The sequence below is a fragment of the Strix uralensis genome, chromosome 5, assembly GCF_047716275.1.
Source record: "Strix uralensis isolate ZFMK-TIS-50842 chromosome 5, bStrUra1, whole genome shotgun sequence".
Lineage (NCBI taxonomy): Eukaryota > Metazoa > Chordata > Aves > Strigiformes > Strigidae > Strix > Strix uralensis.
Genome location: NC_133976.1, coordinates 72575873 through 72589745, shown reverse-complemented (window position 1 = coordinate 72589745; position 13873 = coordinate 72575873). Strand labels below are relative to the sequence as shown.

Genomic DNA, 13873 nt, shown 5'->3' with positions numbered 1-13873 from the left:
GTGAGGTGGGAAAATTTGCTGGGGAGAGTAGTTAGGGAAGACTTTGGTCCTTCAGAGACATCTCACATTTTGACAAAACAAGGCAATAGGACAGACCTATAACACATGAAATTTGCTGCAGACAGGTGCTAAGAAATGCACACTGAAAGGAACAACAGAAACCACTCTGAGAACCTATGAAGTGTATAAGTGATGTGGACTTACTCCACTGAGACAGAGGGAGGGTGTGGGAAGGAAATCAAGAACAGATTTGTACGTAGTGTTGGTACAAAATACAAGCTGTTAGGCTGTGTTTAAAATAAAAGGATGGGGAAATGGAGAATAATTCCAAGAGGGAGAATCTCATGAGGTTCAGTTTTTTTCCTCTCCCACTCCAAAAAAAAAAATAAAGTAGAAACAGGCTCTGTGCTCTCCTGCTGTATGCATAAGGAAGGATTTTCATTCCGACAGAAAGAGGGGAGCATGGTTATAAACAAACAGAAACACTTAAAGCTGTTTAGAGAAAGAAGTAGGGGTCTTTCACAATGATACAAGCTGAACAGGCTGCTTGTACTTGCTGCTTTTCACTACCTACCGTGAAGGGGGCTTTAGTGGAGTCCATTTGTGTACTGGAATAGGGAATGTGCTGCACAGAGTGAAAATACTTGAAAAAATGGGTCTAGTACAGTTTGAAAATGGGAACCATGGATCACTGCTGATGTCAAATTTGTTGCTGAAAGGAATTATACAGACAGAATGGAAAAAAAAGCATGGGAGCTCTCTACTCAAAAGCAAGAGGGGCTTTTGGTCAAATGTAAAGACAGTGCTTGAGATTGATTTTTTTTTTTTTTTTTTACAGTCACATAGTGATCCAATGGAACTCATTGCTACAAAATGTTGCTGAGGTGGAGTGGTATCTCTCCTGGTTGTATAACCATAAAAAACCCTATTTGCTGGCTTCATTAGAGGAGTGAAGATTCAGAACAATTTTCAACTTTCAAAATTGGAGCTAAGGAGATCCTGCTAGTTATGCATGGGGAAGAAAAGACTCTTCTGAGGAGCTGACTCCATAGTTACCTGTAGCTGATACCTGGTTCCGATGTTCCTCTTAGCCTCTGGCTGAACCTGTGTGACAGTTCCTGCAGCATGGTAGTGACTGGCACAACATGGTGGCAGTTTCAGTCATGCCCCTGGCTGCAAGGCATCTGTTATAAGCTTTGTGGGAAAGCAGTATGTCCACACGGTGAATGCAGAGGTGCTTAACCAGTGACTGCTATCCCCTGCTGCCACAGAGTGCTTTTAACCTCAGTCCCAAAGCATTTTGATGCTGATCTAGTTATGCAAAAATTATGCAAGTTAGTGTACTCTGTTGCTCCAAATGAGGACCTAATGTTGTTTAGCTGATGTGGAAACCAAATCACAAAGCTGCAAAACAACATGGAAGGAGTCGTGCAACAAGCTGCTGTTATAGCAGAGGACAGGATAAGCCTTGTGAGTCCTGAACTCTGCTCATTAGCATATGTTGCCTTTCATTTTTAGCATGTTGTTTTTATTAAAAATATGTCAGCAGTTGATAACTGGCTGTAGCTTTCTTGTCAGCAGTACCTGCAGAGAGGCGTAGGGCTTGTGGCACCGGTGTTTCAAAAAAGCTGCAGTTCTCCATGTTTCTGTGCTGTGCCTCAGACGGCCACAGGAACATTGTGCTGTGAGTCATGGACGAGACCTACCTTCATGTTGGAGTACATAAAGCTCTCAATGGGACCGAGACAAGCGTATCTCAACCAGCACTATTTTGCCCTATGAAACAGTCCAGTCCACTGAGATTCACGTTCTTCCCTGAGGGCCTGGGCACTGGCTGCTGCCAAAATATCTCTGGCTCTGGATTGTTCATCTTAAGAAAGGTGCTTGCCTCCTAGGATCTCTCAGCGGGTGGAGGCCAGCCGGGCACAGCTTCAGGCAATCAGTGAGAGAGTCACGATTGCCCAAGCGAAGATTGAGAAGATAAAGGGCAGCAAGAAGGCTATTAAGGTATTGACTTCAGTGAAGGCTGCATGGCCTCCCTTTTCCCTTCCACCTTCTCTCTTTACTCCTAATGTAAGCTCTGGAGAAGGACAGGTGCTCAGCTGCCACAGCTGCTGCCCACTCATCTCGCCATGCCCTGCTGCTGAACAGGGTTGTGATGAGAATCCCCTTCCTGACTCAGCCAGTTGATGATTTTTAGACCCATGAGCCACACAGCTCCAGGCCTTATGAGGCCTATATAGGTTGCTGCCCCAGCTGCTTCCTGAGAAAGAGAAAAGGCATGTGCTGAGCTAAGCCCAACACCCTTGCACTTCAGGCTTGTAGACACTTTGGCTATTGGAATGCAAGCTGCCATTAGAGACCCTCCCCTTCAGTGCATCTTAATCCCAGTGAGCAATGTAAGACCAGTGAAAATCTTTCTTTCCCCATTCTTGCTCCATTTTATACAGTATTTCCAACTCCCTGGTAGTGAAAGGCTTTTTGGCGATGATCTCCTAGTATTTAAAGAGAGAGGAGCTCTGGCACTTCCAGTTTCAGAAGTGACAGCCCATGCATCTTTGGGGCTGTGCAGATAGCCCTTAGGAGCCTGTTGACTCTAAGGCTGTCCATTCCCACTGGCAGCACAGACTGTGTGCTTATTCCATGTGTTTCTGTATTTTAGGATTGCCTAGTTGTTGGGATTTTCCAGTCCCTCCTTGTTTCTCCACAGGTGTTTTCCAGTGCCAAGTATCCAGCCCCTGAACGGCTGCAGGAGTACAGTTCAATTTTTGCTGGTGCAGAAGACCCATCTAAACAGAAATGGCCAAGACACAAGATTCAGAGCAAACACCGAATGCTGGATGAGAAAGCTCTGCAGGTAAGGAGGAGAACAGACCTTGTGATGAACAAGCAAAGAGAAACTGGGAGGCTGTTAGTCTCTTTGATGAAGTAGACGAGGGCTTTAGGATATAGGCTGGGAGTAGAACATCTTTTCAGCTTAGCCTGTTGGTGGGGGTGTGTGAGGTCAGGCTGGGATGCTTGCGGAGCTGTCAGTTTGAGAGCGCCACGTCAGTACAAGACCTTGGCTGGGTGGCTGAGTGCTCTGTTTGGCTGTTGGCTGCCAACTCTCCAGAGCAGTTTGGTTTCCTGAAACACCACTGTTTCCTGCAGCAGTGCTGGTGGGTGCTGCTAGCTGGGCTTAAGGCTTCAGCTGTGCATAGCAAGGCAATTGGGATCAGGGTCATAATTGTTTGAAAAGTGTTTTCTGAAGACAGTAATGTAAGTGATGGTGAGACGGGAAAGGTAGAAGTGCTCATGAGTGTGTCAGAAAAAAAGGAGTCATTGGAGCATTTTTCTGTCCCAGGAAAACATCATACTTGGGTATTGTCTCTCCCTGGTTCTCAGCTAATTTTTACATCCTGAGGGGGAAGATAATTTTTCTTCTTTACATCTTTTGTTTGTGCTTTGCTTCTCCTTTGCCTTGTGTTCAGCAGTTGTAGGTTTCAAGCCTACAGAGCAGCTGAATCTCTCAGTACTCAGCACAGCTGGGGCTTCCAGGTGTGCCCATAGCACAGATGTCTGAAGCTGGTGGTGTTGAAGGAGGTCTGGAAGTATTAAATTCCCTTTTACCCCGTGGATTGAGTGGCAGAGAGGGGCTGCTTAGGGAAGTCTGAGAAGTGGTGGGTTTGGCAGGAAATGCTACCAAAGGGTTCTCCAACAGTTTGGGTCAACATCCTGAGTTGGAAAGAGAGGAGTAGGAGTTGCTGTCCTTAAAGTTTAAAAGTTGCTGTGAATACACTGTGCCAAGAGTAGTAGATGTGCTATTCCTGGCAGGTTAGGGATCAACCTGACAAATTCCCTGCTCTCTACCCCTAAAGAGACTTCCTTCCTCATCCTTGTGTGCCTTGGCCCAAAAATAAAGTTGCCACTGAATAATTTATCATGCTAAACTTCCCTGCGTTTTAATGGAGTTGAGACCTCACACAGTGAGGTAGTTACGAATATTTCAGCCAGGCCAGGGAAGCAGGGTTGCTGGCCGAATGGACAGCTGGCAAACTCACGCAGCGTTCATGCTTCCTTCGAGCCCTGGCAGTAGTGCAGGGCAGAGCTGTGTGGGACCTGCTGCTGGCCAGCCAGGGCAGACCGGCTACAGTTGTGCTGGCTGGCTGGTGGCCCCATCCCATCAGAGCATGTGGGGGGAGCAGAGGGCGGCGGCGAGTAGACAAGGGAAATGCTCTCCCACCCTGAAGGGTTGATGCCAGTGTACACCCCCCCTCGCACGGGGAGGGGATTGAGAAGAGCATCAGCTGGTAAAAAGTAGTGTCCTGCAAAGAGCAAATGGTGTGCCTATCTGACTGGCCCGCAGTAGGTGCTGCATGCCCTTCCCTGCTGCGCTCACCATCTGCCTGCGATGTCACCCCTTCCCTGTCCCAGGTGGTCTCAGTACCGTTGCCATGTTCTGCCCTCCATCACCAAGGCTGCCAACACCACAGGGACTTCGTTGCAGGCCCTGGGGGATGTTTGTGTTTGTTCCTCCCTTGGGGTTGTTGATTTTTCTCTGGTTTTGCTGACCCTACCTCATGCAGCGGTGTTGTTACTCTTGCCACGCTTACGCACACACTGGCTCCTGCAGCTCTTTGGTGGGGCAAGGGGACACCGCTGTTCTGGTGAGTGGCTGTCAGCTGATGAACGATGGAGGGGCCTGTGCCAAGAGCAGCTGGTGTGCTGCGTGGGGTTCGCTGCGGCCAAGCTCTGACCATGTTCCAGGGGGACAGGCCCTTCTCGGCCATAGCTGAGCATGGAGGCTGACGTGCCTTGCAGTAATGGAATGTGACAGAGGGAAATCTAATGTTTGCATTTATGCCCTCCTCAATTATTCAGGGCTTTCAGCAGAGGCTCGTTGCCTGTTTTCACTTCTAATGAGGGACTCTTTGCTGGGAGCAGTCACAGTGGCCTTTGCTAACTACACACACACACACACGCGCGCGCACACACACGCGCGCGCACACACACACACACACACACGCGCGCACACACACGCGCACACACACACACACCACCCCCACCACCCCCCTCCCCCCCCCCCCCCCCCAGGAAAGCAAGCTCTGCTTGTGTCAGTTTGAGGTTAAGTGGTGGCAGCCTGTGCTCAGCATTTAGGGTTTGTGCTCTGGGGGGAAAGCAGCTGAGTTGAAAATGTGCATGGTTCAGCAGTTTATTCAAAAATGCTTCCCTCCTGGGAAATTCTTCTTTCCCCCTCCACACCCCAAGCAAGTTAAAACTCGGCTGTTGAGAGGACACCGTTTAGGTTAGTAAGGTAAGCACTGGTAGATAAGAGTGCCATAGAAAAGGTCCTTGTGGTAAGCCTGGAAAGCCACTCGCTTTGCATGTTGCTGCTACCAGTTAGGCAGGGCTCAATGGTGGGTTGGCCTGCAGCCCTGTGGGGCTTCTCAGGCGCTGGGCACTGCCTTTGCAGTGGGAGCTGTGTCTGGGTGCTGCATGTGCCCCTCAGGAGACTGAAAAATGGGGTGAGAGACATGGTCTGCCTGGGCTTGGGAAGAGGTCCAAGCAAAAGTTACTGTCCACTGCTGGAGTAACCTTGCTAGGCTTCAAAAATGTAAGTAACTTGGCATGTCTTTGTGAATTCTGCCTCTCTCAGAGTCCACCATGGACATGGGGAGGCTAAACCAGTTTTTTGGCACTTGCTCATCTCCAAGTGCTGTTGGCATTGGGGGAATGGGATTTCTGGTGTATCACACCAATTCCCTTTGTAATAGCGTGTGCTTAATTAAACTTAAGAACCAGGGTGACTTTATATATTTTTAACTGTAGGCTTTAGGAAGAAAAATGCCTGGAAATGCAGCGTCCTTAGGGGTGTGATCCTGACAGGTGCCAAACCCCAGGTTGGGGTGTTTTAGCATCCAAACACCCCTCGTGACTTCAGTGTGTTGAGGTTGCTTTAATGTCCCTATAAGAAGACCAATTTTTAAATGGCATGTTAACTTGTGGAATTCACAGTTACAGGATATTATTGACAGTATGTAGCTGTTCTAAATTTCAAAACAGATCTAGATACTGGAATAAGACTAGCACTTTGGTGGCATTTAAATTAAAAGTATTATGTAGAGCCTCACGTTTCACAGTAATACTCATGCTTAGTGCTTTTATAACTGCCTTAGATGAGACTTATAAGTAAATGTCGGTAATGGTTGGTTTCTCACTACACCCTTAAAGTGACGCACAGTCTTCCAGTGCTAATTGAAATCTACAAAGAGAGAATTAAAAAAAAATATATATGACTTGAGGGCTAAGTGTGTGTGAACAGTTCTAGCAAAAACGTCAGTACTCCCTCATGCTTAAAAAATTAAACATTGCGAAATGAATATTAATGATCAAAAGAATATTTTTGAATTTCTGCTTCTACAGTCTCTAAATAACAATTTATATATTTTTGCCTACTTGCTTCCATAAAAATTCAAGATATTTATTTCAGTGTATTTTTCACAAGTTGGAATGTGTTATTTGGGGGGGAGAAGGAAATTAAATCAAAACCTCCCTGGTCTCTTCTTATAGCATTTTATAGACTCAGAGCATCATACAAACTCATAAAAGCTCAGGATTAACCGAACTGTGACTAAGCCATTTCCTGGGACTTCTGGCTACCAAATTCAAGACAAATTTCAATCAGCGGGAACTGCTTATGTTGCTGAGATGTGGTCTTAAGACTGAACCAACAGTGGTCTCCATTTCCTCCATACAAGTACAAGGAGGGAAGAAGGGCTCAGAGAATAGGATAGAGCAGGGATGCTGGAAGTAGGGAGGCTGTAGGAAGCTGTGGACAGTGATTGAAGTGGTCATCTTCTGCTGACAGAAGAAAACCACAGGAATGTGGCCAATTATTTAACATGACAAACTGTCCTGATTAGTGCTCTGGTTTCTCCTGGTACGAACACTTAACCACCTCGTAGCTGCCAGGCTGCTGCTTGACCTAGTTTGTGAAGAAAGAACAAGAGTTGTGAAGGGGCTGAGGAAAGGTGTTGGAAGGAGTCTGGGGTGGAGTTCTGTCTATCCCGGGCTGCCTCTGGGTTCAGGAACTGACGCCTTTCCTCCCTCTACCCCAAAGTGTGCTGTGGGCACCACGCTTCATCCTCCAGAGCACATGGAGCGGGCCCTGTCACGCTGGCTGAAACACTGGTCTGATCTGGGATGGCAATTCCTGTGCTCTATAAAAGTCAAGCAGTTCAGATGTAATAAGTCCTTTTCTAAAGGGAGCTCTATATATTATGCATGAAGTTTTAGAACCGAGAGAGAGGAGATTTCAGTTCATTAGAGTTGAAAACTCCTGCAAATCCCTCAGGCTTTACAAAACCATCTGGCACACATTCCACCCTGCGCACTCCCTTCTGCCTGATCCCTTGCCTAGTGCAGGCACTCTGTTTTTTCCTAGCCTCTACTTCCTTTGCCTTCCCTGCATACCTCACCAGTGGGATCACATCTCTTAAAACATCAACTGAACACAGCAGAGGGGAGGTAACAGAGATGTTTGGAGGACTCTGCCTGCATGAAAACGTCTACTAATTGGAGACCCTGTAACAAATGCCTTTTAGACTGCAGTGCCTTTGGCTGTAGAGCTGGCGTGGTTGTTTTATTTTGGTGGATCCTTGCCACAGCAACACCTACTCAATATGACCCATCCATGGCATCAAAAGCATGTGCCATGAGTCTGAACTGCTGAGATTTGTCATGAGTGTGGGGTTGCAATGTTGTCCATGTGCTTGCTTGCTCAAAGGGAGGTGGAGAAGGAGCAGTAGAATTCCCAGACCATACAGTAGAACCAGCAGTGTGGGTTGTGGTGGCTGGGGAGAGCTGGGTCAGCAGCTGTGGTTTTAGCGAGTGACCACCCGTTATCTGTCTTCTTGCAGGAGAAGCTCAAGTACTTCCCTGTGTGTGTGAGCACCAAAATTCACCAGGAGGATGATGCAGAAGAAGGCCTTGGCAGTCTCCCCAGGAACATCAGCTCCCTCAGCTCCCTGCTGCTCTTCAATACCACCGAGAACCTGTGAGAGCTGGAGCAGTGCTGTGCTGCTCACCTGCCCCTGCTTGTCCTCAGAGGAGCTTTCCCTTCCCCGGGGGCAGCAGTAACTTATTTTCCCAGGGGTCTTACATACCAGGTGCCTAATCAGACAGGGTTTGGTACCCCTCTGCTGGCTTCCAGCTAGCAACCCTTTCTTCCCTTGGGTGGAAGGAGTTGTTTTGTCTGCACCTGATCCTCCACTCACCTGCTTTCAATGCAGTTTTGCATTTCCCTTCCCCTACTTAGTTTTTCCTGTCATTGCCCTGTAATTTCTCTCCAGCCTTGAGAGCTGCTGTCACTCCTGCCCTTCTCTGCCCCATGTGCCAGCCTAGGTACTGCTCCTTCTCCTGATGATTCTGCACAACAACACTTTACCACTCTCACTGCTTTAATGTCTCCACTGCCGCCTCCTCTGCAGTTCCCTTTCCCATTGGGCTTTGCCTCAGGGTTCCTCCTTCTGCTCATATTGAAGAGCTTCTTTAAGCCCTTCCTGAGCTTTCAGTTGCTGGACCTCCTCTTTCTTCTCCTGAGCCATGGATTATTTCCCCTCTTTGTCTTTCCTACTGGACCTTGAGTGACAAGTCAGCAGGAGACACTGGTGTAGGACAGAAACTGTAGGACAGTTTCAGGCCAGGTGGTGGGAAGGGGAGAGCTTGGTAATGATGGCACTGCAGTGGAGCTTTGCTTTAGGATGAATGTGAAGGCTGTGCTGGCAGGGTGAGGGCCTGATCGCCTCCTGGTTTTGGAGGGCTGAGGCAGGAAAATGGGGCTAAAAGAAGGAAAGTGGAAGGCCCAACAAGTTCCACCTTTGTGAGTCAGTCGGGAGATCTCCACCTCCAAGGCCTTCTCGGGTACATTGTTCTGGCCTTGGCTCTCATGGCAGCATCACTGAAATACTTGTCCTCTACCCTTAGGTACAAGAAGTATGTTTTCCTGGATCCTCTGGCTGGAGCAGTGACCAAGACCCATGTGGCTCTGGAAACAGAGACAGAAGAGAAGCTCTTTGATGCTCCTCTCTCCATCACCGAAAGGGGACAGTTGGACCGACAGGTGAGATGAAGCTGTGGGGGTGCATCTGGTCCCCCTTCAGAGGATTGTGCTCAGCTTGCTGAGAGGAGAGGGCTTCTGCAGGGTGGAGAGCAGGTAGGAGAATGGCCCCTCATGGGACTACAGGGTATCTCACTTATCAGATGGACTTTGCCTGGTTCTGTGCTTGAAGTCCTGGTGTGAGCTTGGTGGGTGAGACAAAACCCTCAAACTTGGCAGGTGTTTCTCTCTGCTCAAGCCTTTGCTGAGTGGCATGAGAAGAGTAATGTGGTGTCAGTTCACCTTGCTGCTAGACCTCAGGGCTGTAGAGGACTTCGGAGGCTCCAACACTTGATCATCCCCGTTGTGCTAACTCCTGAGAAGTCTGAGGTGCCACTACTAGAAGGCGCCTGGGAGGAGGTCTGATCCCCATAATTTCTGCTGGGAAGGGGTCCCTGCTGGTGCAAACAGAAGGGCCAGCCAGCCTGAGCAGAGGTTTATGCTTGGTGCAGACTGGGGCAGGCAGCACACCAACCCAGCTGCCCCACTGCATGACTGATCCTGTACCCCACACCTTGCAGTGGCCGTACCTGGAACTTTGCTGGTGCATGGCTGAATGTGTGGTTTGGGGCTGGGGAAAGGAGCCTGGGAGCCATTTGCTCATCATGTTGGATTGGAGGAGGTAGTAGTATATATAGTAAACAAAACTCTTTATTCACAGAACAGCTTTAGTACTGTTTTGCCTGTGTGTTAAACACAAAACCAAACCTCTGTAACTACTTGGTTTTGGTTCTCCTGCATCTCAATCTCAGTAGAGAATGGTGCCTGAACCATTTCTGGAGGAGAAGGCACTGGCTTTTATAGGCTGCAAAAGTTGGTGCATGAAACCTTCAGAGGAGGAGAGAGTCCACTTGCAAGACACTAGGGAGAGTCCTGCACCTCTTCCTCCTCCTGCAGCCTGCCTTTTCGGAGCCTGATCTGCAGGAGGTAACCTCTGAGCACGGGGAGCTGCCACAGGACTAAAGCACAAAGTTGTAGGGGTAGCCACTGTACCAAGGTACACAAGCCCAGCTCTGGCTGCCACCCATGCTGTTCCCTGCAGTGCCCGTTTGCTGCAAGGAAAGCAAGTCCGTAGTCACTGCCTTATCTTTTCGTTTTGGGTTTCTTTTAGGTAGCTGAAAATTACTTCTACGTGCCAGATCTGGGCCAGGTCCCCGAGATTGACGTGCCGTCCTACCTGCCAGACCTGCCTGGCATTGCTGCAGATCTCATGTACAGTGCTGATCTGGGCCCCGGCATTGCACCATCTGCCCCTGGCAGTGCTATTCCAGAGCTGCCCACTTTCAACACTGAGTCGGTGGAGCCTTTGCAACCAGGTATTTCCAATCCCTGATCCCAGGACCTGTGAAGAAGGAAGGCAGGGATTGCTAGAAGATGAGACAAGACAGAAAGTCCCTTGGTGGAGATTTCAAGATAGATGTTGGAGATACCTCTGGCTCGGGCTTGGGCCTGAGTCAAAGCTGCAACCTGCTTATGTGCTGGCCAGACTCCAGGCCCCTCACCTCCCTCACAGCTAGGGAGGAGGGAGCACGGTGTGCAGGGACCGGCCTCGTGGCAGCCTGGCAGGCTGCCCTTGTGCGAGTGGGATGCAGCTGAGGAAGGCAGAGGAGGGGAGTCTCAAACTCTGCCTTGGCCCTGTCTGCTGTTAAGAGATGCTGCCCAGGGTGGGAGTGCTCTGCTGCATGGCGCGTGCTGAGGACTCTGATCTGTTGCTGCTGAGGCATGCGAAGCTCTGAGCTGAAGCTCTCAGTGTGCTGTCCTCTGGGACTCTTTAGATACAACTTCTTTCATCTTTCAGACCTTCAAGATGCTGAGCTATTGCCGCCTCCTCCACCACCGCCTCCCCCACCGCCTCCCGTTATGCCAACTACTGTGCCTCCTCCGCCACCCCTGCCCCAGCCCACAGCCCCCTCTGAGCCAGCCCGGACAGCGAGCGAGGAGAGCAGCAATGCGGTGCCTGCAGGTAAGGGCTAGGCATCTCCACAACTTCACCAGCAAAAACTAACTCTGCCTCCTTGGCTTCAGCCTATGTCCTTGGTTGGTTCCCTGTGGTTTCCCAGCCTCTGGCAGAGGAGGGAAGCTGCTCCGGCCTGCCTGGGAGCTGCAAGCCTTCAGTTCCCCCTTGGCGGGGCTCCTGCTGGCTGGGCTGAGCATGTCCATCACCGAGATGTGTCTGGGCCTGGCTCACAGCCCTGAGCAGACGCTGGTGGGGTATCAGAGCAGCCCTTTCCATGGGGATTTGGCTGGGCCTGTAACTGCTGCCTGACCTTCCTGTCCCTGCAGCTTCAGTCCAGGGAGCCCCGAAGGAGGTGGTGAACCCCTCTACAGGGCGTGCCAGTCTCCTGGAGTCCATCCGCCAGGCCGGTGGCATTGGGAAGGCCAATCTCCGCAGTGTCAAGGAGAGGAAACTGGAGAAGAAGAAGCAGAAGGAACAAGAACAAGGTGCTGAGGCTTTTTGGCAGAACTGATCTTCCTTGCTCTCTGCCCCAGGCTGGAGAGGTGTGGGTCTGGCTGGGGAAGACGGGCAAGCCAGGAGCACAGTGAACAGAGGGGAGAGGCATTGTCTCTCCTCACAGGCTCGAGTAGGTCTCGGGTGTTTCCCATTCAGCCAGAGCTCTGTGAACTTGCTAAACCCCATCTGCCAGAAGGGCATTTGTGTTCTTGATGGAGACATGCTCTGTCTCAGGGCACATGTAGAAGTTTCATGTGTACTGCATGGGGACAGACGAACAAAGGAAACCCTAGGGCCAAGAGGGGCAGGGCCAAGCTGGTTTGAGCACCGTTGGTTTAGGTGGCTGCAGAGGGTATTAATGGAGCTGGTTTGGCAGAGTGCCCAGCCCCTCTTCCCTCTCAAGGAATTCCACTCTTGGATTTCCCCAGAAGATGCTGTTACCCTGCAGTGCGTGGTGTTTTCCTGACCTGAAATGGGACTATAGTGGGAGAGATTTTGGGTGTGATACCAGATCAGAGGTTTGGGTTTTTTGTTCTTTAATCTGAAAGCAGTGTTGCAGGAGAATGCTTTCACCGTAGTGCAGTTCAGACTGATGCTTCTCTGACTTGTTTTGCTCTGTTTCAGTGAGAGCTACAGGACAAGGTGGAGATTTGATGTCAGATCTCTTCAACAAACTGGTGCTGAGGCGCAAAGGTACTGTCCTCCAGCATGGGCTTCTCCTTCCTCCTAGGAAAGAGGGAGAGCACTTTCTGGCACCTCAGTTGTGTCAACTGCAGCCCTAGAAACAGGAACAGAGACATTTTCCCTGGCATGTGTGCCACAGCAGGGCTGGGAGTGTCTTTACAGAGGGTGAGCAGAGGAATCTCCACCTCAAGTCTAGCTGGAGGAGGTTGTGTGTCTGAGGCAGGATGAACCCTGAAGGCTGCCTGTGAGGAAGGGTTAGGGATGTCCTTTTTAGTTCAGTGCTGGGGCAGCTGGGCCTCCACCCATGGAGGCACCTGAGTTGCCCCAAGGCCTTGACAGGTACCCTGGGGCATTTAGCACCTGGTGGAGGAGGACATGGACATGCTTGGGTGGAGTTTTAGTTAAATGAGCCCTTGTGCTGGGCTGTTGCAGGGTTTAAGTGTGGCCTTTCTGCTTGCCTGGGTCACCTGGGTGCTGGGAGCAGCAGGATGAGGTATAGTTTCCCCCTCCCTTTTGCTGAGCCTCTTTGTTCTCTAGTTCCCAGGTGTCACTCACTGGTGATTTTCCTTCCCTCACAGGTATTTCAGGGAAAGGGCCAGGAGCCTCTGGAAATCTTGATGCTCCTGGAAGTCCTGCTGGTGCCTTTGCTCGTATGTCAGACTCGATACCGCCCCTCCCACCCCCACAGCAGCCCGTGGGTGAGGAGGATGAGGATGACTGGGAGTCATAGATGCGGTCAGTTGAGCACCAGTGTGAATCCCAGGACTCTTGAACTAAGCACCTTTGAGAGACGCCAGCCTGTGGAAGTGTCTCCTGGAGGGTGGGCACAGGCCTGGCAGGGGGACCCTGTCATTTCTTTTTGAAGAGCAGGAGCAACAGGAGCTAACCACTGCTGAGGTTACAGCTATCAGTGAGGGGTCTTCCTTCTGCTGCCTGCTGTTCTCCACCCCAAATACTACATTCCATCTCAAACGCGGGTGCTGCTCATGCTGGCACAATAAATCCTGCCTTAGCTGGCAGGCAGTGGGGCAGCCGGTGCTCAGAGGATCAGAACTAGCATTGCTCCTGATTTAAAGGGCCCTCAGTCTTTCCTAATGTGACTGGTGATGACTGCAAAACCATCTCTTGCAGGCAACCAGCCCTTGGCCTTGTTTGTCTCCTTGCTGCTTGCTTGCTGAAGCTCCTATCTGGTTGGTTGTTGCTAGAAAAGAGAATGAGAGAGTGTGTGTATCCCTTCATGGGGGTCTAATTCCTGGTGCCTCTGCACTTGATGGTTTCTCTACCTGACTTACAGTAATTTTTTGCCTCTTGCTGTCTGAAAATTTCAATAAAGTTGAAGGAAGCAGGTCCTTGCAGCCTTCACTTTAGTAAAAGTGAGAAGTGTGCTCAGTTAAGGGTGACTTGGGGGAAAGCCCAGCTGTCCACTCTCATCTCAGGCCAGGGCTGGCCTTACAACCCAGCACCACCAGCCCCAGGAATGGAGGGTATCAGCTCTTAGCAGGTGCCCTGCCTCCCTTCACTGGGGTTACAGCAGAGCTTGTGCCAGACAGGAGCTCTGCACCCACTGGCAGGGGCAGGAGACTCACAATGGACATTCCTCA

At 50.3% G+C, this 13873-nt stretch overlaps 1 protein-coding gene across 15 annotated transcripts in view; it reads left to right on the top strand.

The window, feature by feature from the left end:
* The window catches only part of WASHC1 (WASH complex subunit 1), a 46228-nt gene extending 32583 nt beyond the window's left edge, over window positions 1-13645 (top strand). For 12 of the 15 annotated variants that reach the window (XM_074871608.1, XM_074871615.1, XM_074871601.1 and 9 more), the window contains 9 exons: window positions 1896-2007; window positions 2711-2857; window positions 7899-8035; window positions 8965-9100; window positions 10248-10452; window positions 10935-11099; window positions 11420-11578; window positions 12213-12281; window positions 12851-13645. In XM_074871608.1, coding sequence (XP_074727709.1) covers window positions 1896-2007; window positions 2711-2857; window positions 7899-8035; window positions 8965-9100; window positions 10248-10452; window positions 10935-11099; window positions 11420-11578; window positions 12213-12281; window positions 12851-13002 — 1282 coding nt within the window. In that variant the 3' untranslated portion in view covers window positions 13003-13645. Of the gene's footprint in view, window positions 1-838; window positions 1235-1895; window positions 2008-2710; window positions 2858-7898; window positions 8036-8964; window positions 9101-10247; window positions 10453-10934; window positions 11100-11419; window positions 11579-12212; window positions 12282-12850 lie in introns of all 15 variants that reach the window. The other 3 variants (XM_074871612.1, XM_074871610.1, XM_074871611.1) reach the window with 1 other exon arrangement.
* Window positions 13646-13873: the final 228 nt, after the last annotated feature.